Raw genomic sequence first — 26103 nt, 5'->3', positions numbered from 1 at the left:
CGTGTCCTCTTTCTTTGCCTTCAACATGTCCTATTCTCATTTTCTTGTTCTCTGTCTCAATGTATCTCAAATTTCTCCGCTTAGGCTCCAAATTTCACTTATTTTTGTTTTTAATTTTTTTATTTTCTTTCTTATAACATTTCTTAGCATCCTCTCCTAAATAAAACATTTCGTCCTACATGTTTCACTGCTTTTGTGGCTTCATCAGGGTTTACCAAGCGCTATAAAGTGCTTTTAGAGCTCCAGTGTAAACACACAATTGATCCTATATTTCTTAGAGAGAATGCTCACTCAAATGGACAAATGTGCATTCTGTTACTTGCCATGCAGCTTTTACTATTACTATAGTTACTATTACTATATACTATTTACTATAGCTTTTATTATTGATGGTCCTCTTTTTTGTAACTAGTTTTTTTTTCTAACATTGGTTAATAAACCATAAACCAAAAGTCACATTGACTTTATTTTATAATTTAACTTTACTTTTCTTATATCCATTTATTTACTTTCCTATTTGTTTCCATTATTCTTCAGTATCATAAATTGCATATATTTTATTGCTCTTACGTACAATTATCTGAAATTTTACTTTTTTTATCAATTATTTACAATTTCTTACATTTACACAAAGTGAGCAACCTAGCTGAGGGATGGGGAATAGTCACTGAGAGATCTGTGGGAGATGTGCAAATCTTATTCTAAGAGTATCTGAAGAAATCAACACCTGAACTAAGACTAGAAGGAGAAGTGCTAAAATAAATATGGAAATTGCCATGACCAAGGGAAGGACACTGAGGGTCAACCTGGTGTTCAAGATCTGGACAGGTAGGCAAAACTAGGGGAAACCTGTTAGGTGAAAGAATGATGAACCTCAACTAATAATATGCAAGACAACCAATCATCCAATATTAAGAAAACAGGGGAAACAACAAACTACCTGAACAGGAAAAACAAACTTAGACCAGTAGCTAAGGTGGTCAACAAAACAGAATGTTTAATAAGGCCAAAACCTAGAACATCTAACCAGTGACTTCAGGGAAAGGAAGGTTGAACAAACAAGGTATGCCCAGAGCAAAAGTCTAACCAGTTAACAGCTGGATGCTTAAGTAGAATACCCTTAAACCCTTGACTTCGGGGAGAGGGAGATCCATTTATGAGGATGTTACCTGATAAATATGTATGCATGGATATGACTGCCTAAATGGAGAGATGTAAGAAACCCCTTAAGCTGGAAAAAAGGAGAGTAGTATCCTAAATCCCTTCAACCAAAGTGTGAAGTGATGAACAACACCTATAAAAATGGGTAGCCAGGGTGAGGGTATATTGTAATGCAAATTGGTGTACAAGTACATCAGGCCAAAAAGAATGAGCAGTCTTTCAAATCACAACCAAAGTTGTTTCAGGGGTGTGGTAGCCACATTTCAACCTGTCTGATCAAATATTAATTTGATAGAAAGGAAAAAGAATATATCTTCCAGTACTGCGCACTTACCCTAACCCACGCCAATGTTGGGTAAGTCTACCTCCAAATAACAGAGTTTCTGGTCTTCTGATCTTTAAGGGAAGTACAGGAGTTGTTAGGATGGATATTTTCTCAAAATGTTTTGGAGGTTAAAATCCTGCAGCCTCAAAAAAAAAAAGACGTGGCTATACTCGAGAAGTATAGATCATATGACAGTTGGTTTAACAGGAACTGTGAGAATCAAGGACACGGACTCTGTTCAGTGAAGGTGTTTTGAGCATTCCACATAAGGGAAGCTAGGAAAAGGGCACAAGGGTGAATATAAGAGTCAGTGCCATGGGTAGGGTGCCGTGGGTAGTCAAAGGAGTAGTAGTAACCAATCTTATTCAATCTTGCAAGTCAAGTGAGGGATAGGTTTGAAGACCGTCAAGCATGACAAGAAGTGCCACCAGCCTTGATGAAAAAGGTCTCCACTGTGGATAGGCGTGTACGATTAAATTGGATTTCCACTAGGATAGGGGTCAGAGATCTTAGGGTGCAGGTAACTTAAACAATTCTTAAAAGATGAACACAGGAGTGCAGTAATAGCATAAGGGTAAGCTATAAAAGATGCCTCATTCAAAGGTTTTAGGTGGAAGCTACAAGGAGCTGTCTGAACATCTGAACTGAAAGGAGAAGGAAATAACTCAATAAGGGACCCAGCAGGACAAACAAAGAGCCTATTACCTGGTGGAGGTGTACCTTTTATGCAGAGGGCTGAGAAGATTAAACAGATGTGTGTCTCCTAAAACAGCTTCCCTCTGAATCTTATTCTGATTATTTAATGCAATGCCCCACACTGGAGTGGTCTGAATAGTTACAAGTACTCATGATCCCAACTTACTATTTGGAAATTGTAGAACCAGCTGTGTTCATGGATTGCTACATACTAAATATTGTTAGGAAAAAATTCTGAAGTCAGCATTGCATTCAGAAGATACAACTGTGACTTTGGGTATCTTACCACAATCAACTACAGTTTGATTTTTTTTACTGGGCAAATAGACACATTACAAGTTCACAGAGGCATAACACAAGACTGGTAAAAAAAGATTATTTTACAAAGGTAAAAATCACTTAGCTGTATATTCAAATGCCAGATCATAAACTCAAACAATGTTAAGCAACATTTTTACTTTGTATTTAATAGGTGCAACTTATTAGTTTACCATCATTAAGTCTGGTCCTCCTTTTCCAAGCAGGAGGGATTCAAGCAGGCAGCACAGTGTGGTTACTTTACTGATATCCACTTGTGGAATAGCTTGCGTGCATTTTCTAGTGACAAACTTAAGGCCATCTTCTATGTAACGTTCAAACAGATCCAAAATATGCTTCTTTGTATCATCGTTTATCTATAATGACACATATGAGATTATTAAGTACAAAAAATGTACACCGTTTTTTATTTATCAATTACAAATCTGGTGCACTTAGGCGATGTATGCCGGGTACACAGAATAAGATTATCGGACAAATTATCGTCCGGATTTTTTTTGCATGCTAATCTCAGATCGAATCTGAAGAGTTTACTAACTCAAAACAATTCTCTTACGACAGAATAAAAATTCGGAAGTAATGTCATGTGTTGTAGAGCATTTTTATTGCATCTTTGAATGACAGCTGTACTGATTCGTGCATGTCCAATCGGATAATATTTGATGAACTGTCATGAACGGCTCTCGAAAGCTCTGTGCTAACGATCCGATTATCGTACGATCGCTTCGAAAGCGGTATTTTTCATACGATTTTCTGATTGCGTGTACGGGGCTTAACTTGCTAAATTCTACATATTATACACACTTTTATTTTAACTTATTACAATAAACATTTTCCTTAAGCTCACAAAAACTATAATATCTGTTATGCAAGACAAATATTTAGTTTTGGTTGTTCTATTATCTTACTTACTTCTTTGTGATAATGATTGAATGAGAAGGACTTTCAGATTACAAAATGACTTATGCAACTGTATCTGTCATACCTTAAATGAAAAGTCTATTTTCACTAATGATATACTATATATTTAGACTTTTATTTTATTTAAAACATTTAAAATTATTAAAAATACCTTTCTATTGCATTCTATATCCAAAGTGCTTTTCTAAAATGGCAACTTGTATCTGTAATATGCTAGAGGCATTCTCTACACTGCTTATGTACAAAACACCCACAGAAATCCAAGCTGGAAGTCAAATTAGAGACATACTCCGCAAAATAAGTTTACATTTTGACCTTTCACAGCTACAGTGATGAAGGGAATAATCCTTTTTCTTTTTTGTAGCATCGGTATTGTTCAGGTAATGAAGGCACACATTCTTTGAAGTCAATTTTGGATATGATCGTGGTATGATAATGCTATTATTTTTTCAGACCAGAAATAGGCAATAAAGAATATTAAAGTCCAAATGAACATTGTTAAATAAGCTTGTTACATCTATGGAGACAATTGCGCCTTTTCTCAACTAAATTGAAGTTTAAAGCTGATCTTCACTGCATCTGAGCACCACAAACTACAAACACTGTTTAATTCATTTTTAATATTCAGAGCAAACTCCCCCATCCATCCATGTTGCTATGTTTTATTTTGTTAGATATCACTTTGAAAACCACCCCCTAGAATTTATGGCCCTGACCATCTTGAGTAAGGGCAAATCATAACTGTAGCATTTACTTCCTGAAATCCAACTGCCCCTAGCTCAAGCATGCATGCAGGAGAGTGTGCTTAGCTGAGAAAAGCTCTCCTCCTCTTTTCCCTCCCTGAAGACTCCTGGGATGTATGACACAATTTGCCTAGGCAAGAAATCAGGAAGTAAAATAACCAATGTTGATTTGGGAGAGTGAAGTTCCACTTTAACTTTAAAAAGGAAAATTGTATTTGGTTAACACATTGTAAAACTTAAAATAATTGTTCCTTTTTTACAAAGGAAGCACTTACTGGTTTGATAACATTTCCTTTGGTACCTGAGAAATACATTTCAGTCTAAAGGTACAACTCTTAAAATGTAACATTTCATGGGTTTGTTAACCCACTACGTTAAAATTACATAATCCTCTCTAAGTATTAATGTAATGTGCCTTTATCTATGCCTTATAAAAATAATGCTGCAATACACCTGTTTCAGAGCGCTGATCGGCAGTCACATGATCCGCCGTCTTTCTCCTCTCTCGGCATGACAGCTGCAGTGGGCGGGGCCGAGGATTCCCTGCTGATGTCAGCCAGGAGGGGAGAAGGAGAGGAGGAGCGAGGTGGCCCTGCCCGCTGCAACTGTCATGCGAGAGAGGAAAGAGATGGCGGTAACTGCCAATCAGGGCTCTGAAACAGGTATATTGCAGCATTATTTTTATAAGGCATAGACACAGGGTACATTACATTAATACATAGAGAGGATTATGTCATTTTAACCATAGTTTGAGCAGCAGGAGTGGAGAGGGGGTGGGGAGCAGAGCGGCACGGACACGGAGCTGACAGGCAGGGAGGGGAGGGGGGAGAGAGCACAGAGGAGACAGAGCAGGGCTGCGGATGACAGAGGCAGGTAAACTGTCAAGGCTCAGCAGCCATGATAAACCATGGTCAGTTTACAGGGGGGAGGGTATAGCCAGGCAGGATCAGCCAGGTATTGCAGTTGATATAGGGGTCCAAATGAAACAGCACAAGCACTGAGCTGCATAACATGCTAAAAAGAACAGGATTTATGTTATTTTTTGGAGTTAACAAACACTGCAGGTAAACATAAAACACAAAAACTAATGCAGCTATGTATTCATTAATACATTTTTAAATGTATATTTTAAAACAACTAATGAAAATGCCCAAGTTTCACGATCAACCTCTTGCAATCCACTGTACAGCAGCACTCAGACTGGGAAAGAGAGGGACAGTCAATCAGGTGTGGTGCGTGCTAACAAGCAACATACTGATTGGAGGAGAGAATAAAGTGAGCAGATAGGTGACTTCATCAGTCACTTTTACTGTCTAGTCAGCAGGTTGGGGGTGGAGACAGTAGATCCCGGTAATTCTTTTACAGTCCATAACTGTAACAAAGAAAGTAGTGTCATCCATCTGGCTGTGCTTTATGGTAAGGCTGTGTAAATTTTAGAACTGGATGGACAGAAAAAACATTTGTTTTGGGAGGTAAAACAGCTCCCTGTATTTAATATGCTTATTATGCTGGAGTTCAGCTTTAAGGACAAATTCCAATCTATTTAAGAAAAACACGAAAAAGAATAATTATGTAGTAATGAGGACGATGAAACATTTCATAATTCAAAATACAACAGAACAGTAATCCACGGCAACTAATAAAAAAATGCGTTATTTTTACTACACTACGCTCTAAATTGTTTTTAACTTATCAAAGCTCTTTTCTCTAGGTATTGAAATTTTACATTTAAATAGAAAGGTTTATTTAATATATTCAAAATTAATATTTAATAACAATATTAATATTTAATAGATAGATTTATTTAAATAGATAGAATAATTAGTGCTGATCTTCCATATAATTTTGTGTGCATATAGTAGTTAGTAGGAACTAGTTCGTTATTTGGTAGAATGAGAACTGTTAATATCATGAGAAAATTATGTCAGCAGAGATAAATATGTAAGAACGGGGGGGGGGGGGGGGATATGATCATAACTGAGCAATTGGTAATGCAAGAGGCAAACAAGGAGGAAAGTCACAAGAAGCTTGCTTGCATATTTTGTTTCCCTTAGGAACTAGTACAGAGTACACAATAATTTGTCTTAGCTTTCCACATGCATCTATCTGCTGTGGCTTCTCATTCTGACAAATTAAAATGATGGCTCACTGCCAGGTGAAAGAAAGAGTTATGGCAGGTTGAGTAAATCAGGACAGTAGAATTAACAAGATGTGTAAGGGGAATGTAATGATGATACATGAGTTGTAACAGCGTATTAGGCCATTATTAGGTAGACTGTAATGCTAGCCTGCATTTTGTAATGCTTGCATGTATTTGTAATCAATCACATCAGAACATGTGGAAAGTGCTGATCAAGCACCTACTTTGCTTGGCAAGCCAGCTATCCAAGTCTGCACATAGGGCATCCACTTCAGTTCCTCTGGATCAATGTAAACCATGCCACACCGGCTTACCGTGGCAGGAGATGCCACTTTTAGATCTTGTACCTGCAAGTAAAAAACTTTCCGTAAGAGAATATATGCAATATTGAACGTCGCATTACGTCATACTGCTTTACTAATAGCCCACCTCACTATATCATAACTGGAAGGAGGGAAACAGAACTTTTTCTCCAAAATGGCAAAATTGGTTGGAGACAACGGGGAGGAGAAATTAAAGTGGTTTTAAATGGCTCCTGAGGGTTACGGATGCTGCTATCCTGAAACTATTATAGAGCCAAAAAAAAGACTCATTTAGTCTCACTGTTTTATGCTTTTTTCTTACAAAACGAAAAAAACTCAGAAAATAAATTAAAAATGTAAATCTACAGTGCCCAAATAATGATCAAATACCCAAATACAGAGAACACCTAAAAAATCATCTCGATAAAATTTACAAAGAAAAAAGGAGAACATTTCCCCCCATGAGAATTTCAACAAAGCAATTTAAAGAGCAAAAATTAGCAATTCTGTGGAAAAAATCAGTCTGTTCATGCCTAATTAAACTGACAGAGGTACATTGGTAGTGCTCTTTTTTAGCTCACTTAAACTATTTAATATACCAAAAGATCACAAGCCAGATGGTGGTTACAGTAGAAATTTTGTATGTTTACTTAGTTATAGAGCTATTTAGATTAATGCTACTTAGCCTCACATTCCAGTATAAGGAAATAAAAATAACTCATACACAAACACCATGTGAAAATAGCAACCCGCGCTTTCATTGAGACAGGAAAGGATTCTTAGATGAATGCCACTTTTGCCATTACGCAAAATTAGAAAAGTATGAGCATGGGATGGGTCAGTTATAATATTTGAAAAAGTTATGTTTTGTCAGAATAAGCATTTAGTGCGGACTAATTCTTAGAATTTTGAATCAAAGCTCTACCATAACCTTTAAATGTTTCCACACACAGGACAACTCTGATGGCCACTTAGTCAGGCTTAAACATACCATTTTTTAAAGGTTTACCTCAAAGACCATATGAATCTGTGGTGTAAATTTTATCCTTTCACTGTTTGCCAAACAGAGCATCTTGTTGTCATCGAGAACAGTGTTCATGTTTTCAATCCACAAAGCATCCACCGGGCCATCACAAACAATCCATTTGTGGTCCTTTGATGTGTCATTCACAGCTGTTCGAACGCTCAGTGCCATTAACCCATCCTTCCATTCCAAAGTTAAGTTGTTGACCTCTCCGTATAGTTCACCCATTGTGATCGATTTGGGATTAAGCACATATGTTTTAACAGGTTGGTAAAAATGATGTGTTTCACCAGCCTTAAATAAGGCGGTCAGTGCATCTGCGAGGATTTGGTAAACTGTCGTTTTTCCTCCACCGGTTGGACCAACCAGCATGACTCCATGCCTCACAATCATGGTTTCAAAGAACTGGATAACTTTGTGTACCATTCTGGCTACAGGTTGTAGACCCCGGGCAAGCATTACATCTATGATGGTAGACTGTAAAGAACCATAGTCGTGTTCAGGAATAATAACTCCAGGAAAGAGGTCAGATATGATGCCACTGAGAAAAAAATATATCATTTTTATTCGGATAAAAACTGGGACTCAACAGTACTACATTAATAATGTTGCACTACAAACACAAGAAAGATGTAATTCAATGGTATCAAAAACACTTTACTCAACTAGTACATTATTGTCCATAGAGTCAGAGAATTCTGACTGTCCTTTTGTTTATTTTTTTTAATTTCCCCTATCTCTAAAAAAATTTAATTTTGAACTGCCCGTCACAGTAGATACTTGTTTCCATACTTGCAATAAAACACCTCTTAACCTATGGATTATCTTATCTTAGAAACAATATTTTACTGAACCACATATAATTCCTTTACCTACTTGTAGAATTCAGCTTTACTAGCTATTCCCCAACTGTACATACTAAACTTCATAACATAGAAACCTTGTACCATTTTTATTGTTTTTATATTATTCATATCTTTCAGTAATTCAGGGTCCCAGAAATACATAATATTTCAAGTGAGACCCAACTAAAGTTATGTGGAATGAGTGCCGTTCTTCTTCAAGTAATGCCTCTAATGATATACTAATCACAAGACCATAGCTACCATAATTGGGCATCATGCGTACTAATAATAATACATAAGGTGATAATTTTATCAAGCATAAAATCATCGTGTTGAGACTGGCAGCATATTTAAACATACAGAGATGCCTCCACAATTCTCCCACCGTGTCACCAATGGCTCTAACAAGAGTCAACATTTTGATGCAAATATTTTTGGGTTGAAATTGGACAGGCCTGGAAGGGGGATAAGCCACTGCTCTTGCTTATGTTCAGTTCCTTGAAAAAGTTTTCATACCCCTTGAAATTTTCCATAATTTATCATGTTACAACTAAAAACGTAAATGTGTTTTATTGGCATTTTATGTGATAGACCCACACAAAGTGGCACATAATTGTGAAGTGGAAAGAAAATGATAAATGGTTTTCAACATTTTTTACAAATAAATATGTGAAAAGTGTGGCGTGCATTTGTATTCACCCCCCTTTACTCTGATACCCCTAACTAAAATCTAGTGGAACCAATTGAGTTCAGAAGTCACCTAATTAGTAAATAGAGCCCACCTTTGTGTAAGTTAATCTCAGCATGAATACAGCTGCTCTGTGAAGCTCTCAGAGGTTTGTTATGCCGCGTACACACGAGCGGACTTTTCAGCATCAAAGGTCCGACGGTCTTTCCGACGGACTTTCAATGGAGTTACGACAGACTTTCGAATGACCGGACTTGCGCACACACGAACAGACTAAAGTCCGTTCGAAAGTCCGTTGGTTTGAACGTGATGACATACGAAGGGACTAGAATAAAGAAGTTCATAGCCAATAGCTGCCCTTGCGTCCTTTTTTGTCCGTCGGACATGAATACAGACGAATGGATTTTTCGACCAGACTCGAGTGCGTCGGAAAGATTTGAAACATGTTCCAAATCTAAAGTCCGTCTGATTTTCGACATGAAAAAGTCCGCTGAAGGTCCGATGAAGCCCACACACGGTTGGATTGTCCGACGGATTCGTTCCGTCGGACCAGTCCGGTAGAAAAGTCCGGTTGTGTGTACACGGCTTTAGAGAACCTTAGTGAACAAACAGCATCATGCAGACCTAGGAACACACCAGACAGGTCAGGGATAAAGTTGTGGAGACGTTTAAAGCAGTGGGGCTGAATACAAATGCACGCCACACTTTTCACATATTTATTTGTAAAAAAAATTGAAAACCATTTATCATTTCCCTTCCACTTCACAATTATGTGCCACTTTGTGTTGGTCTATCACATAAAATCCCAATAAAATACATTTACGTTTTTGGTTGTAACATGACAAAATGTGGAAAATGTCAAGGGGGTATGAATACTTTTTCAAGGCACTGTATGTGTAAATATATTTCAGCTTGAACTACTGAGCTCTAAAAACATCATGGTTTTTCAGTAACTGAGGAAAGGATAGCTCCTAAAATATATGAAAAGGAGCCCAGAACTCCAAGTACTGAATGGAAATGGAAATACAGAATGTTCATATGCAATATTTCATATTTATCTGACTAGAGAATATATTGGATTTTTTGTAATAGCCATAATGAAGAAAATAAATCACAGAAATTCTGTTTGTCGATCCACAGATAATAAATCAACATAAAAAAATATATTATCTTTATGCATATGTGGCTCACCTGAAGAGATCAGCATCATCAGTTAAGAACTTTGGCAGATTTGAGTCCCGCAAAGCACGAATTAGGACAACATCCTCATTTAAATGTGGGTTTTCTCTTTTGAGCGAGCTTCAAATGTAAAAGAAAAAGAACAAATAAAGGTATAAGTAAAATATAAATCATTTTGTCATTTGTTTCTTATATTTTCTGGGTTTAATGGACTAGTCAATATTTTAAACCATGTAATTACATCATAACTTACATTTTCTTGTCCACAGATCAAACAAATAGGTACATTGTCTGCATAATGTTTATTTAAAAGAAATAAATGAAAAAAGTCATACACCAAATATGTTGAAAAAGCGAACACCTGTTTTAAAGATAGTGAAATTATTTGCATCCCATTCGTAGACAAACTACATGGTTAGGAATTCATCAATGGCTATATAATAGCAGTGACAAGCCCTGGAACTTCATAGATCCATAGCTTATTTCACTTATACTGTATATTCAAATACTGCGGTTGGTTTAATAAAGGAGTAAAGAATTTTAACTTTGTACATATCTAGTTTAGGTTATTGAATAATGTGATGTTCCATTATTTTCAACCACCTGTCAGGGCTGGGCTCAGCCCTTCCTTCTCAAAGCTGGCCACTCAGCTGTCGGCTGATTGCCAGCTCCTATCTCTCCACAGTGATTCACCTGTTGTTGATATTCTGCTCGTCAGTCCTGCCTACTTAAGCCCTCCAGTCCAGATGATCTCTGCCTTCCCCCTGGTCACATCTCTAGAGACGCTCTCCTGTGTTCCTGTTAAAAACTTGCTTGGCTGACATTCCTTCTGGCTCCAGATCCTGCTTGATGTTCTACTATGCTCATCTCTGGCTCCCTGATGTTTTGGCTTGTCTGACTATCCGTTCCGGTTCCTGAACTCTGGCTATGTTTTGACTATGTTTACTTTGTTTACCTTTTTTTATTATTATTAAACAAGTGTGATTTAACTGTACTTCTGTCTCAGTCTGATCCATGGTCTCTGACACCACCCTAACCTGAGCCAGCAAAATTCTGTTTTGTGTGTTGTACCCTGTGCTTGTATTTTTCTCATTCTAGGATACTGCCAAAGCCATTGATTTAAAGTATAGATACAGTCTAATACTATACAGGAATTTATTCCATCTGGATACAGCTGTTTTCGACTTTATTGGTCATCATCAGTAAAGTGCATGTAAACTAAGGCTTCTGTGAAGTGGGGTTTCAGTAACGACAAGACATGGTTGGTTAGTCATAGTTAACACAACTTTACAATATTTACTAAGCTGAACATTTTGTTTTCATTTTGTTCTCATTCAGTAAACTAATCACAGTGTGCGGTGCCAGGCATTAACATTTAATATAAAAAACACAGCAAAATGAAGCATTTTTCTTCTAGATGTGTGGCAACAGTCTAGAACCTAGAAGAAGAAAACATACATTTGTGATATAGCCATTCCTTTCAATAATAAGGGTAGGGATGTAAATAATATCTGAGCATCCATGTTCCTATTGTAGCCATGCTGTAGGGGTTGTTGAAGGTAGTGGTTCACCTGTAACCCTGCCCAGTCAGACATCTATCTCACAGTCATTCAGAGACATAGGACAGTCCATCAGCTTTGTTTTTATTGAGGTGATTGAACTTGGATGGGTAAAGGATAGTTATGGGATGCCCAGAATGATTCAGCACAACTTTGGGACTTCTATATACACTCCAGTATATACATAGTTACATAGTAGTAGGTGTTGGCTCCAACTTGTCTTGCATACACACGGTCACACAAATGTTGGCCAACAATTACGAACGTAGTGACGTACAAGATATACGCAATATCTCCATTACGAACGCTAGTTTTACAAGACCGAGCGCTTCCGGCTCGTCCTTGATTCTGAGCATGCGTGTTTGTACTTTGGACTTTTGTCCGACGGACTTGTGTACACACGATCGGAAAGTCCAACAGCAAACATTTGTTGGCGGAAATTTTTAGAGCATGCTAGCCAACATTTGTTGGCGGAAAGTCCGACAACAAATGTCCGATGGACCATACACACGGTCGGACTTACTGCCAACAAGCTCACATCCAACATTTCCCGTCGGAAAATCCGATCGTGTGTACGCGGCATAATAGTTTTTTGAAACTGTCGATGCTCCCTGCTGAAGTCACTGCCTGTGGAAGGGAATTCCACATGCTTTCCGCTCTTATGCCCCGTACACACGGTCGGACTTTGTTCGGACATTCCAACAACAAAATCCATGGATTTTTTCCGACGGATGTTGGCTCAAACTTGTCTTGCATACACACGGTCACACAAAGTTGTCGGAAAATCCGATCGTTCTAAACGCGGTGACGTAAAACACGTACGTTGGGACTATAAACGGGGCAGTGGCCAATAGCTTTTATCTCTTTATTTATTCTGAGCATGCGTGGCACTTTGTGCGTCGGATTTGTGTACACACGATTGGAATTTCTGACAACAGATTTTGTTGTCGGAAAATTTTATATCCTGCTCTCAAACTTTGTGTGTCGGAAATTCCAATGGAAAATGTGTGATGGAGCCTACACACGGTCGGAATTTCCGACAACAAGGTCCTATCACACATTTTCCGTCGGAAAATCCGACCGTGTGTATGGGGCATTACAGTAAAGAACCCTCTACATAGTTTCAGGTTAAACCTCTTTTCTTCTAATTTTAATGAGTGGCCTTGTGTCTTATTAAACTCCCTTCCGCGGAAAAGTTTTATCCCTATTGTAGGGTCACCAGTATGGTATTTGTAAATTGAAATCATATTCCCTCTCAAGTGTCTCTTCTCCAGAGAGAATAAGTTCAGTGCTCACAACCTTTCATCATAACTAATATCCTCCAGTCCCTTTATTAGTTTTGTTGCCCTTCTCTGTGCTCGCTCCATTTCCAACACATCCTTCCTGAGGACTGGTGCCCAAAACTGGACCCTTTTTAATGCATGCTAATATTCTGTTTGCTTTGTTAGCAGCAGCTTGGCATTGCATGCCATTGCTGAACCTATCATCTACTAAGACCCCCACGTCCTTTTCCATCCTTGCTTCCCCCAGAGGTTCTCCCCCCACTGAGTAGATTGCATTCATATTTTTGCCACCCAAATGCATTATTTTACATTTTTCCACATTAAACCTCATTTGCCATGTAGTTGCCCACCCCATTAATTTGTACAGATCTACTTGCAAAGTTTCCACATCCTGTAGAGAAGTTATTGCCCTGCTTAGCTTAGTATTGTCTGCAAATACAGAGATTACTGTTTACAACATCCTCCAGGTTGTTTATGAACAAATTAAAAAGGATTGGTCCCAGGACAAAATCCTGGGGGACCCCACTTTCCACCCCTGACCATTCCAAGTACTCCCCATTTATCACTACTCTCTGAACTCACCCTTGTAGTTAGTTTTCAATCCATGCCAATGGACCTTACTTTATACAGTAAAAGTTTATGGAGAACTGTGTCAAATGTTTTAGGGGACCTTTAGGGAATTTAGGGAACTCAGTCAAGTAATTGCCAGACCATTGTTCCTAATTTTTACTCACAGTCTACTGACTGGAATGGTACCAGCTGATTGGAGAAAAGCCAATGTAGCACCAATATTTAAAAAAGGGCTAAAATACATCCCTGGGAATTACAGACCAGTTAGCCTAACATCAATAGTATGCAAGGTCATAGAGGAGATGATAAGGGACTATATACAAGATTTTAGTAATAAAAATTGTATCATTAGCAGTAATCAGCATGGATTCATGAGGAATCATTCTTGCCAAACGAATCTATCAACCTTCTATGAGGAGGTGAGCTGTCATCTAGATAAAGGGTGGCCCGTAGATGTGGTGTATCTGGATTTTGCAAAAGCTGCTTGATTGTTGGCACGAATCCACAGAGCAGCGTGGTGTCTGGAAGGAAGGAAGTGTGTCAGAGTGTGTGCTGCAGACCGGATCAAACACCCCCTTGTGACCAGGAGAAGCGGCGGCAGGTGTGAACAGGATCAACCCCCCCTTCAGACCGGGAGAAGCGGCGGCGAGTGACCCGAGGGGACTGTGAGAGGCAGTGGGTGGGGGTGACGGAGGACAGAGGAGGCGGTTTGACCGGTAGAGAGACCGAGGGGATCGTGCGTTGACAGGTCTGACCGGGAGAAGGGCCAGGTAAGTGTGCCGCGGACCGGTGACAGACAGACAGGGGAGCTGTGGGAACAGTAACAGGCAGGCTGACCAGGTGAGACTATAGGCACTGACAAGCCCTGCAAGTGTCAGATTGCATAGGTGATTGAGCAGAGCAGTTTTGACCAGTTGACATTAAAAAAAAAAAAAAAAAAGAACTGACTAACTGTTTCTAGCGTGGATGCTGTGTATTGTGGACTAACTGTTTTTGTTGAGTATTGGGAGTACCTGAGTATTGTGGGTATATTGTGAGTACCTGTGTATAGTGAGTACCTGTGTATTGTGAGTACCTGGTTATAGTGAGTACCTGGGTATAGTGAGTACCTGGTTATAGCGAGTACCTGGGTATAGTGAGTACCTGTGTATAGTGAGTACCTGTGTGTAGTGAGTACCTGTGTATAGTGAGTACCTGAATATTGTGAGTGTTGGGAGTAACTAAGTATTGTAAGTGTTGGGAGTACCTGTGTATTGTGAGTACCTGAGTGTGTGAGTACGTGTGTGTTGTGAGTACCTGAGTGTTGTGTGTATCTGAGTAGTCTTTGTGGATTGTTAGTACCGGAGTATTGTGTGTACCTGTGTATTGTAAGTACCTTGAATTGTGAGTGCACGTGGGCAGTGAGTACACGAGTGCTGCAAGTGCACGTGGACTGCGAGTACATGTGGGCTGCGAGTACATGTGGGCTGCGAGTGCACATCAAATGGGTACATGTGGGCTGTGAGTAAACGTGGACTGTGAGTACACATGGACTGGAAGTCCATGTGGGCTGCGAGTGCATGTGGACAGTGAGTGCACGTGGGCTGCGATTGCACGTGGACTGTGAGTGCACGAGGGCTGCGAGTGCACATGGACTGCGGGTGCACGTGGACTGTGGGTACACATGGACTGCGAGTGCACGTGGACTGTGAGTGTGCTTTGGTTTGATACATCACGGATCTGGTGGACAGATTACTGGGAGGGGCTGGGGAAGAACCGGCTGTAATGGTGCATGGTGGCACCAATGACAAAGTCAGAGGAAGATAGAGTGTCCTAAAGAACGATTTTAGGGACTTAGGAGCCAGATTGAGGAAAAGAACCTCCAAGGTAGTATTCTCAGAAATACTACCGGTACCTCGATCCAAACCAGAAAGGCAGAGGGAGATTAGGGAAGTAAACAAGTGGCTGAGGAGCTGGTGTAGAAAGGAGGGGTTTGGGTTCCTGGAGAACTGGGCCAACTTCTCAGTCGGTCACCAGTTCTATAGAAGGGACGGACTGCACGTAAATGAGGAGGGTGGGAGTGAATATGGCCTGAAAAGTTACAGCGGCTTTCAAACTAGGCTACGGTGGAGGGTTCAGAGGTAGAGATAGTCAGCGCAGAACATATTCCAGAGGGTAGTATTGGGGGCATTAGTGGTAGGTTGACTAAAGCACATAAACCCAAAGTAAGTATAGTAACAAGTCCTATTTGCAACCTCGGAACACCCAATAAGAAGACAGTATGTGACCAGTCTAAACTACGTGGCATGTTCACCAATGCCAGGAGCCTGGCGGACAAGATGGGAGAACTAGAAATATATAAAAACAACATAGAGAAATACCTAGCTAAAACTTACTAAAAGAGGACGAGTAATCTGGGGATTCAACTGTTATCGATAAAGGCTTTCACAGCCCATTCTATGTTTAAGCCAAATGGTCTATAAGATTTTAAACAGAAAATCCACAAGGTCTCCATCTTTGAGCTCTCCCTCCTAATATGGCTGCCTCTCCAATGCGGATCAAACCTATCTATAGCCATAAAAGATGTAACTTTTAGGCTCTTATCATGACACAAAGCATAGTGCTTTGATAAAAAAGCCTTTACGAATATTCACCAGATGCTCCTTGAGTCTTGTTTCTAGCTTGCGAATAATGCGCCCCACGTAATGTAGGCAAGGGCACGTGATCATATAAACCACATTCTTGGTCAAACAGGTGATGAAAGATCCCACATCATACGTTCGACTAGTAACATTAGAACTGAGAGAGAGGTACTTTCTCTCCCCAAGAAAGTTATTTAGACAAACCTCACACTTTCTGCATCGATAGTAGCCTTTAAAATCCCCCAAAAAACTTGGTTTTACTGGGGTCTAATTACGTTTAGGGCTATCTGGAGCCTCAGAGGTGGTGCACCTCTGTCTGGCGAATATTCATAAAGCCTTTTTGAATCATAGTTTATCAAAGCACTATGCTTTGTGTCATAATAAGAGCCTAAAAGGTACATCTTTTATGGCTATAAATAGGTTTGATCTGCATTGGAGAGGCAGCCATATTAGGAGGGAGATCTCAAAGATGGAGACCTGGTAAATTTTCTGTTTAAAATCTTAGAGACCATTTGGCTTAAACATAGAATGGGATGCGAATGCCTTTATCAATAACAGATGAATCCCCAGATTACTCTTCCTCTTTTAGTATTTTTTAGCTAGGTTTTTCTCTATGTTGTTCCTATATATTTAGATTTTCTGTATTACTTGTTTTCAACCACTAGATGGCGGCATTACCTCTATTATATAGTCAGCTTTTGATTAAGCTATAAATATTATTAGTATTCTAATGTTACTTTTATTTCCATTTTTGGATGTCTTAAGTACTCTAATTTTTACATATCTACTATTTTTGTTTCCAATTTGGCCCGGTTTTCTCTCCTTCCCTCTCTCAGAGACCAGATGGGCATACTGTATAATGTTTTCCTATCTGGTCTCCCTAAACATGGCCGCCGCGGGTGTGTTTAGCCATGTACATCTAAGCCTTGATGTAAACATCTGCTTTGGGTGTGGTTCCGCTTCTGGCGGATGGGAGAGAGGCTTGGAGTGCAGTGAGAATGGGCATTTCTATTCCGTCATCCATCCTATATAAAGAAGATATGATAAGCTTTGACCATGCCCCTGACGACGTTCTATTGGACGAAACGCCACAATGTCACGGCGCTGTCTCATGTCGACTGTGGCCATCTTTGTGGTTGGAAACGAATGCTATCCATAACAGACTGCTACTTCTGATATGCTTGTTCTTATTTGCTAAAATGTGAGTACCCTGGCTGTTTTAAATAAACGTGATCCTGGTTTTAATATACTACACCATGAGGAGTTGCTTTCTTGTATTCTATGCATGCACCTTTGAACTTCCATTTGGTGAGACTACAAGACCCAGCCATCTATGATTCAAGTGAAGTGGTTTTGTGGTGCTGTGGATGTATCATGCTTGTTTGACCACCTGTAATTCAGTGATTCAGTAATTTTCTTTGGTAAGAGGCCTGGTGTGTTGATGTTCAGTGGAGGATAAGTTCATGCACACCTAATTGTGTCTTTGTCTACACTGTGGGTGGTTTCAGCTTTTTTCCCTGAACTTTATTTTAAACACTATGGACTTTTACTTTTAATTTTAATGTTATGTTACTAGCGCTGCATACATTTATTCTTTAATACATTACAGCAGCGAGCAGTTTTAAATTACATTTTTTCCTTTAGAAATGTTATTTTGCTGTGGTACTGTTATAAACATGGGAAAGATCCGCTACTTTACGGGCAGACTAAGGAGACCCCCCAGGCACGCTATTTAAAGGAATATTTCATTTTTATTGTTTCACTTTAAGCATGAATAAAATCAATGCTACCGAAAAAACATCCGCTTTTAAAACTTTTTTTTGCAGGACCTGGGTCCCCAAAAACTTTTTATGGCAATAACATGCATATAAGCCTTTAAAATGAGCACTTTTGATTTTTCATGTTCGTGTTCCATAGACTTTTACGGTGTTCGCACACATTTTTTGCCTGTTCGCATGTTCTGCTGCGAACCGAACCAGGGGGGGGGGGGGGGGGCTCAGCCCTAGTTTTGGGGATGTGTGAGCTAAAAATGCACAGGAAATCTGGTCAAAATTGATGGCAAGATGAATGCAGTATGTTATCAAAAAATACTGGAGGAACATTTGCATTCATCAGCCAGGAAGCTGCGCATGGGACGTACTTAGACATTCCAACATGACAATGATCCAAAACACAAGGCAAAGTCGACCTGTCATTGGCTACTGCAGAATAAAGTGAAGGTTCTGGAGTGGCCATCTCAGTCTCCAGACCTCAATAACATTGAGCCACTCTGGGGAGATCTCAAATGTGCAGTTCATGCAAGACAGCCCAAGAATTTACAGGAACTGGAGGCTTTTTGCCAAGAGGAATGGTCAGCTTTACCATCTGAGAAGATAAAGAGCCTCATCCACAAATACCACAAAAGACTTCAAGCTGTCATTGATGTTAAAGGGGGCAATACACAGTATTAAGAACTGGAGTATATACCTTTTAAACAGGGTCATTTGGGTACTTTATGTTGCCATTATGATTTAAAAAGAGTAAACACTGTTGATTGATAATAAATGGCTTCAGCCAAACACTAACCATGAGTGAAAGAAAAGTTTTTGTGTTATCATTCATATTCTCTGAAAAATTACCAAGAAATCATAAATACTGCCACAGTATGTAAACTTTTGAGCACAACTGTATATATAGTCTTCTCTTGGCATTTACAATATGTACATTGTATTCCTAACTATAAGTCCCTACAGCTACAAACAATTACACACATATTAGGACCAGAGCATCTCCCCCTCAGGAAAAATCCTCTGTCAGTGGGATCCGTTGCTCCAATCAGAGATAGTTAGACAGTCATATCATCCTGAAGAGTCCTGCAAAACACACTTTACAACATTTCTGCCAGAAGGGAGATATTAATCCTGCTAATAGGAGGAATAGCAGTTCTTCTTGGAATTCCTGATGGGAGGGGCCCCTCCTCGGGCAAACAGGTTCCTCAAAGTGTTAATTCAAAGAACAGACCTCACCTTTAGTGTCCTTACAACGGGATACGTCTCATCCGTTGGGCACCCAGGGTGGCAGGCCAGTCTGTTCCTGCAAAGTCAGGGAGAAAATGAAGGACACATTCACTCTGCGACTCCTCAGCAGTCCGTTTGGCACTTTATAGCGGCTGTACTCCAAAAGTCCTTCTCACGCATAAAAGTGAGGGTCAGGCAACATCTTTTTGCTACCCCCTTCCTCCCTGATAGAGACAGAGTGACTCTTCGTAGGCCGTCCCATCCTTGCAACCATCACTCTGTTCTTGTAGATGGACCTCCCCAGCCGCTACTCCTTTGGAATGTCCACAAAGCAGTCGCTCAGGTTTCCTCACACTCTGGCACCCACTGCGGCTTAGGGACGTGCAAAAACTCCCAAATCAGGTCATCCTTCCACTCTCCCCAGGAGTACGCAATGATATTCATGACTTTGGCAGGGACATATGGGAAGTCCAGACCCCACTTCAAAGCAACTCTCCTTTGAACCTCCCGTTGAAACCTAGAAAACCTGGGCAGCTCCCTAGGTTTTCCTTTCCCGGGCAGGACACAGGCATTAGGAGACCTTTTCATCCACTGCCTGTAAGTGGGCGCTCTGGTCTGAGTGGTGGAGGGTCTTTGGACAAATAGTTGTCTGCTGCAGATAGGGGTTCCTGTAGCTCCTTCGGGCTCTCCAGCAAAACCTGGCTCCTCTTTTCCCTCAGACGGCACCTCTAGGACCTGGGATACTCCTGTCTCCCATTCCTCCTCTGAGCAGCTTTCAGGAGATAACCACTCTGCTAGCTTTTCTAGGGACCCAAATTCCTCTATCAGTCTGGTATGGCTTTGCCCCTGCACTCCCCTTCCAGCTCACCCAAGGGCAGACTCCTCTCCAATGCTGGCTCCTTCCGATCAGGGATAGCAAGGGGCATAGATGCAGCAGGAATTTCAGGGACATCTGGCTCCTGCAGAGCAGTACTCACAGTTACCAGGTCCCTAACCAGGCCGCAAGCTATAGCAGACTCCTCTCCTATGTCACTTTTCTTCGCAGGGGAGTCACCAGGCTTAGTCTTGACCCTGCCTTTCTGAGATGACTCCAGGCCCGCTCCGGCCTTCCGGGATGTCCGCGGCTGCAATGTGCAGAGTCCTGAATGCAGGTCCACTTGATAGTATTGCGGATCCTGCTGGCTGGATGCAAGCCGAGTAAGCAGTTCATCACAATGGCCACACCGGATCCAGGCAGTGACCATCACAGTCGGTATCCGGCACTCTGGTCATAGCAGGCACAGCCGTCCCATCCCCTCGATCATTCCCAGGGCAAATCTCAAGTAATGCTCCAACAAGACAGTAGTATCGACCAGCGTCCGCTCCTGCATTTCAGGCAACCAAGTCAGTGCGGGTAGCATACGTCCACTCTCCGTCATCTTGCTCCACTGGCTTGTAGTGTCTGCTGCTAGCAGGGAATGCTGGGCCTCCTCTAGGGCTTGGCACGCCCCTCGCTTCCAGACACGCTGGCGTCTGAAGAACTGATAGGCAGGCCCCTCCCTGAGCACGCTGTTGCAACCCCTTGATTACAAACTGAAGGTTGCAGGCATGCTGTAACTAGCAGGACTTGTCAAGGCATGTCACTTGGCACCGACTGTGCCCAAGCAACTAAAAGCAGATGTCCACTGACCTCCCCGGTGGTTGTCGGTAGCAACAATAAGGTTTGTACCCCATGCCTCACTGAAGGGAACACATTTAGCACAGTCCCGCAAGCAGGTACCCGGGGCAAGAGTAGACGGTTCCAGGCACACTTTTCTGTTAAAAGCAAAAATTAGGAGCAAAGGTTCAGAATGTCCAGCAATAGCAGATCGCTGGACATATTTGTATTCCTTATATTAAATAATCTGAACCCCCAATTTGCCTACACTAAGCCATGATTGCAACAATTAAAAAATGTTACCCTGTTTCTTACCCAGCCATGACCAAGACAGATTTAACAGCTCTCATTCCAAAATCATAGTGATCTTGTTGTGATAACTGCTCACTGCACAGTTTATACATTTGTGTCATCTTCCTGGCCAAAACTTTACTGGACTCAAATCCTTCAGAATACAGAATAACCTGCAATAAATGAATAGCGTTAGTCTACATTCAACTTCGTCTTCACTGTCATTTTTAAAGGTAAACTATAACCACTTAATGTTTTTTTAGATATTCTGAAAGAGATTGGCTTGATTTACATTTTTGAATCAATGTGTATTTGTTAGACATTTGCTACTACTACTAGCACTACCAATTAAAAAAATATATTTTTACAGCAATTTCTACAAACGGATTATTCCGAAACAGTAAGAACATCTACCCATACGTGTTTTAAAGTAAACGCTTTTTATCTTAAGGACTCAGACCATTATAGCAATAATTTTTAAAAGAAAAATAATATGTTTAGCAAATACTGTAAAAGCGATTAATGCTATAGGTTGGAAAAAAGAAGTAGACCTGTAGATAATTTTATATATACCCAAGATGAAGCCTTTAAGAAGTGGGTTGTGGCTTCCAACAGTTACAGTTTGAACTAATTTTAACTAAAATACATGCTCAAAGCATAAACTTCATACATGGTAAATATATGTCGCTTTTCAATCTGTCCTATGCAAAAGCACCTAAAGGTAATATACATTTTTGGTCATGTCTTTTTTAATCGTTTTGTTAATATTTGATATTTACGATTTCCACCCAGCAGGTGGAGTGTTTGGGCTACTTTTCACATGCTTAAGCCTGGTACACACTTTAAGTTTTTTTTTGTTCAACCCAGCGGGCTGAGCCACTGTATTAACTATGCAATGTTAGTACAGCAATCTGCCCCGCTAAGCTATTATGTTCTGACCGGTGGGCGACTCCCCTGCCAGAACACACCAGTCTGCGCTCTCAGCCACTGGCTGAAAGCGCTGATTGGATGCCGATCGGCAGAGATTTTTCGGTCATACCGGCTGTTCAGACTGTCAGGCCAGCTGTTGCATACACGTGCCGAATGTCGCCCGGTTTCTATTGAACCAGCCAATACCGCCCAATATTCAGGGCAATGTGTACAGCCCTTTACTAGGCCTATCTTAATTGCTGAAAAAGCCTTTTGTGTATAGCGGTCAATAACTGAAGCTCAAATTACACACACAGATGAATTAGGAGCTACTCATCTTGCTCTGTATGACTACGTAAAAAAATTCCTAATAGAAAGAAACTGTGAAAAAGACCTCACACCTAAAATATATCACTTATGTGAAAACACACCACAACTACCAGCCACATGCATAAGAGTTCCAAAATTATATTGTGTGAGGCTGTGTGTTTTGAGTAAGATGATGAGTCAATAAATGACTGGATAAGGCCTTTATTTAAAGTGGTTGTAAACCTCATACATGAAATATGAAGAAAGCATATCCCTCTACAGTGTGGACTTGTCTCAATTAAGAGCACTAAGTGTCATTTCTGGCTGCTGCTTCATTACCCTGCTATCAGCATGAGTCACTTCTGACACCTTTTCCTGACAGACACCAAGAGAAAAAAGGTGACAGGGGAGGGAGCTCCATCTGATTGATAGCCTCAGCTCTGTTCCTGTGTGCTGTTTGAAGGGGCTGTGTCCCTTCCCCCCAATCAGCTGTCAGAGCTCTCTCCATTAAGCTCTTCAGAGTGTGACGTCAGCTTTCCGCTCCCATTTTCTGACAGCTCAGACAAATCCTGGACTTTGAATGGGTGTAGGGAAGAGAAAACTGCAGATAGATAGGTACAACTTATGTAGGAGGATTTGTTTTATCCCTGTGTATCATCTGAGGCCAGGCACTTCATTGCGTATATGTAAGGGTTTACAACCACTTCAAAGATCTGTCATATAAACCTGGCAAGTAGTACCCAGAGGTCTCTTCTCCTTTTTGGAGGGACTTATTTTCAAGTAGTACATTTAAGTATAACTATAGCAATACATATTAACTTCCCTAGTGGTCTTCCCGAGTGTGGCTCGGGGTTAAATTTCAGTACCATTAGCGGTAACCCCAAGCCACACTCGGGATTGCATTGCAGGATCCTGGTGCGGTATACTTACCTTGTCCCCAGGATCCTGCGATGTCCGTGGGCTGTGTCCTCCGCCCGAAGCCTCTGTGTGCCGGGCTCCGTTCCCTGCGAGCGTCGCGACGCACGGGGGAGGAGCCCGGCGGCAAATTCAAAAAAATGTAAAAATCATAATACATACAGTATACTGTAATCTTACAGATTACATTACTGTATGGAATAATTTCACATCCCTTTTGTCCCCAGTGCTTTGTCCAATGCTCTGCATGCAGTTTTATATTATATATACTGTTCTTTCTGCCTGGAAACTGGAGATTGTCCATAGCAACCAAAAAGTGTCCCTTTACGTCAAAAGTGGTTTTAGACCAGCTAGAAAACAGCAATAGTAAATTAGAACACTTGCAGAATTGAGCGATAGTGAATCGTGGGGAAATTTATTTTATTATTATTATATTATTATTTTTTATCATTATTTATATTTATTTATTATATTATAATTTATGACTTTGTGTTTCAAACTTTATCATACCTGGGATATTTACTAGACTCTTGTTTGGACAGATTTAAGTGTGTTAATGCTAAGAATTACAGGAATACTATATAAAACGCCAAATTTCTATGCAAAATAATTGTACCACATTGAGACGCAAAAATCTGACATAATCATACCGCCAGGGAGGCTACATACAGAATAAAAAAATGTAAGATCTTCATACCAGTGTGTGTATATAGTCACATAGATTGATTATGAATAGATAAACTATATTATTATGATGAATGCATTTACCTCTGCAATCAAGGCATAATTTGGTACCATCATAGAGAATGGTCTAAAGAGAGCCTTGAGGTTGTCAGGCAGCTCAGTCCTTCCAGCATAACCAGGATTCATTGTAATAAATGCTGCACATGTCATAACCAGCTTAATCTCACGACCTTCAAACATGAATCTGGATAGCTAAAAAACAAAGCAGAGGAGAAAATGTCATTTATTGTAAATAAATTACATCTATGTATTTTAGCAAAAATGTAAATTACTAGTAGCTTTATTAAAATAAAAAAACAGAAGGACGCATCATTAAAGAAGAGCTCCAAACAACACTGGGCTCCATTTTATCAATAAAAACTCAACAGCCAGTTCTAGTTTCACTAGTCTGAGATCTTCAACTTTCATTTTGAAGGCAAAAAAGAGATAGACATGAAGGATAAGGACTCACAGAACAGAGTCACAGAATCAGCACCTTTGCAGGATGACTGCGTAAATGGCACCAAGATTTATATCCAGTTCTTATTTAAAGAATCTCTCTGATAAAAAATATATTATTCAGGATATAGTTAATACACTATGTCACCAAAAGTATTGGGACACTTGCCTTTACATGCACTTGAACTTTAATGGCATCCCAGTCTAAGTCAGTTGGGTTCAATATTGAGTTGGCCCACCCCTTGCAGCTATAACAGCTTCAACTCTTCTGGGAAGGCTGTCTACAAGGTTTAGGAGTGTGTTTATGGGAATGTTTGACCATTCTTCCAGAAGCGCATTTCTGAGGTCAGGCACTGATTTTGGACGAGAAGGCCTGGCTCGCAGTCTCCGCTCTAATTCATCCCAAAGGTTTTCTATTGGGTTGAGGTCAGGACTCTGTGCAGGCCAGTCAAGTTCCTCCACAAGGTCCATAAAGACATGGATGAGCTAGTTTGCGGTGGAGAAATTTGACTGGCCTGCACAGATTCCTGACTCCCGCCCGACAGAACACCTTTGGGATGAATTCAATCAGTGACTGCAAGCCAGGCCTTCTTGTGCAACATCAGTGCCTGACCTCACAAATGCGCTTCTGGAAGAATGGTCAAACAAGATAGATAGATAGATAGATAGATAGATAGATAGATAGATAGATAGATAGATAGATAGATAGATAGATAGATATTCATCTCTGCCCACAGTTCCAGAGACCATGACCTGCTGGTTTCCATTAAATGTGATTTCTTGTGTTTTCTTCACTAAACTCTTATATAGAGTTTAGTGAAAACCAGTTCACTTTTCCTCCAGACCTCCATTAATTTAAAGTGGTTGTTACCCTAAAAAAAAAAAAAATAGTGATCTTGTTTCCTTAAAGCAGGTTAAACAGCACAGTGCTTGTGCTGTCTAACCTGCCCCGCTGGAAACTGTAATAAACCTGGCTGATCCTGCCAGTTTCTGCCCCCCCCCCCCTGTAAACTGACTACGGTCTATCATGGCTGCTGAGCCCTGACACCGTGGTCAGTTTACTGTCATGTCTGCTCTCCCCCGTCCTCTCTCCCCTCCCCTTCCTGCCTGTCAGCTCAGCCCTCTGTGTCTCTGTCTCCGCCCCCCCCCCCCACACTGCTGTTAGTAAAAAACTACAATTGATGTACTCTGTGTCCCATGATGTATGTAAATAGGAATTTTCGTCATACTTTCCTGTAAAATCCTTTTCTTTGAGTACATCATGGGACACAGAGTTAGGCTAATATTCATTACCTATTGGGTTATACGCCATCTCTAGGTAAATGGACACTTGTAGACAAAGTCTTAGACAGGAAGTGATCCCCTATATAACCCCTCCCATACAGGAAGTACATCAGTTTTGTAGCAAGCACTAAATCCTCAAAAAAGAGGGGAGGGAACTCTGTGTCCCATGATGTACTCAAAGAAAAGGATTTTACAAGTAAGTATGA

At 40.5% G+C, this 26103-nt stretch overlaps 1 protein-coding gene across 1 annotated transcript in view; it reads right to left on the bottom strand.

Moving 5' to 3' along the window:
* Positions 1-26103, bottom strand: part of DNAH6 (dynein axonemal heavy chain 6) — a 416108-nt gene that overhangs the window by 221411 nt on the left and 168594 nt on the right. The window contains exons 31-36 of the mRNA XM_073597481.1: positions 24200-24367; positions 21323-21471; positions 10355-10462; positions 7616-8171; positions 6529-6651; positions 2674-2856 (exon numbers count right to left, since the gene is read on the bottom strand). Coding sequence (XP_073453582.1) covers positions 2674-2856; positions 6529-6651; positions 7616-8171; positions 10355-10462; positions 21323-21471; positions 24200-24367 — 1287 coding nt within the window. The remainder of the gene's footprint in view (positions 1-2673; positions 2857-6528; positions 6652-7615; positions 8172-10354; positions 10463-21322; positions 21472-24199; positions 24368-26103) is intronic.

The sequence above is a fragment of the Aquarana catesbeiana genome, linkage group LG01 (genome assembly GCF_042186555.1).
Source record: "Aquarana catesbeiana isolate 2022-GZ linkage group LG01, ASM4218655v1, whole genome shotgun sequence".
NCBI classification, from domain to species: Eukaryota; Metazoa; Chordata; class Amphibia; order Anura; family Ranidae; genus Aquarana; species Aquarana catesbeiana.
This window is presented reverse-complemented; position numbering and strand designations above follow the sequence as displayed.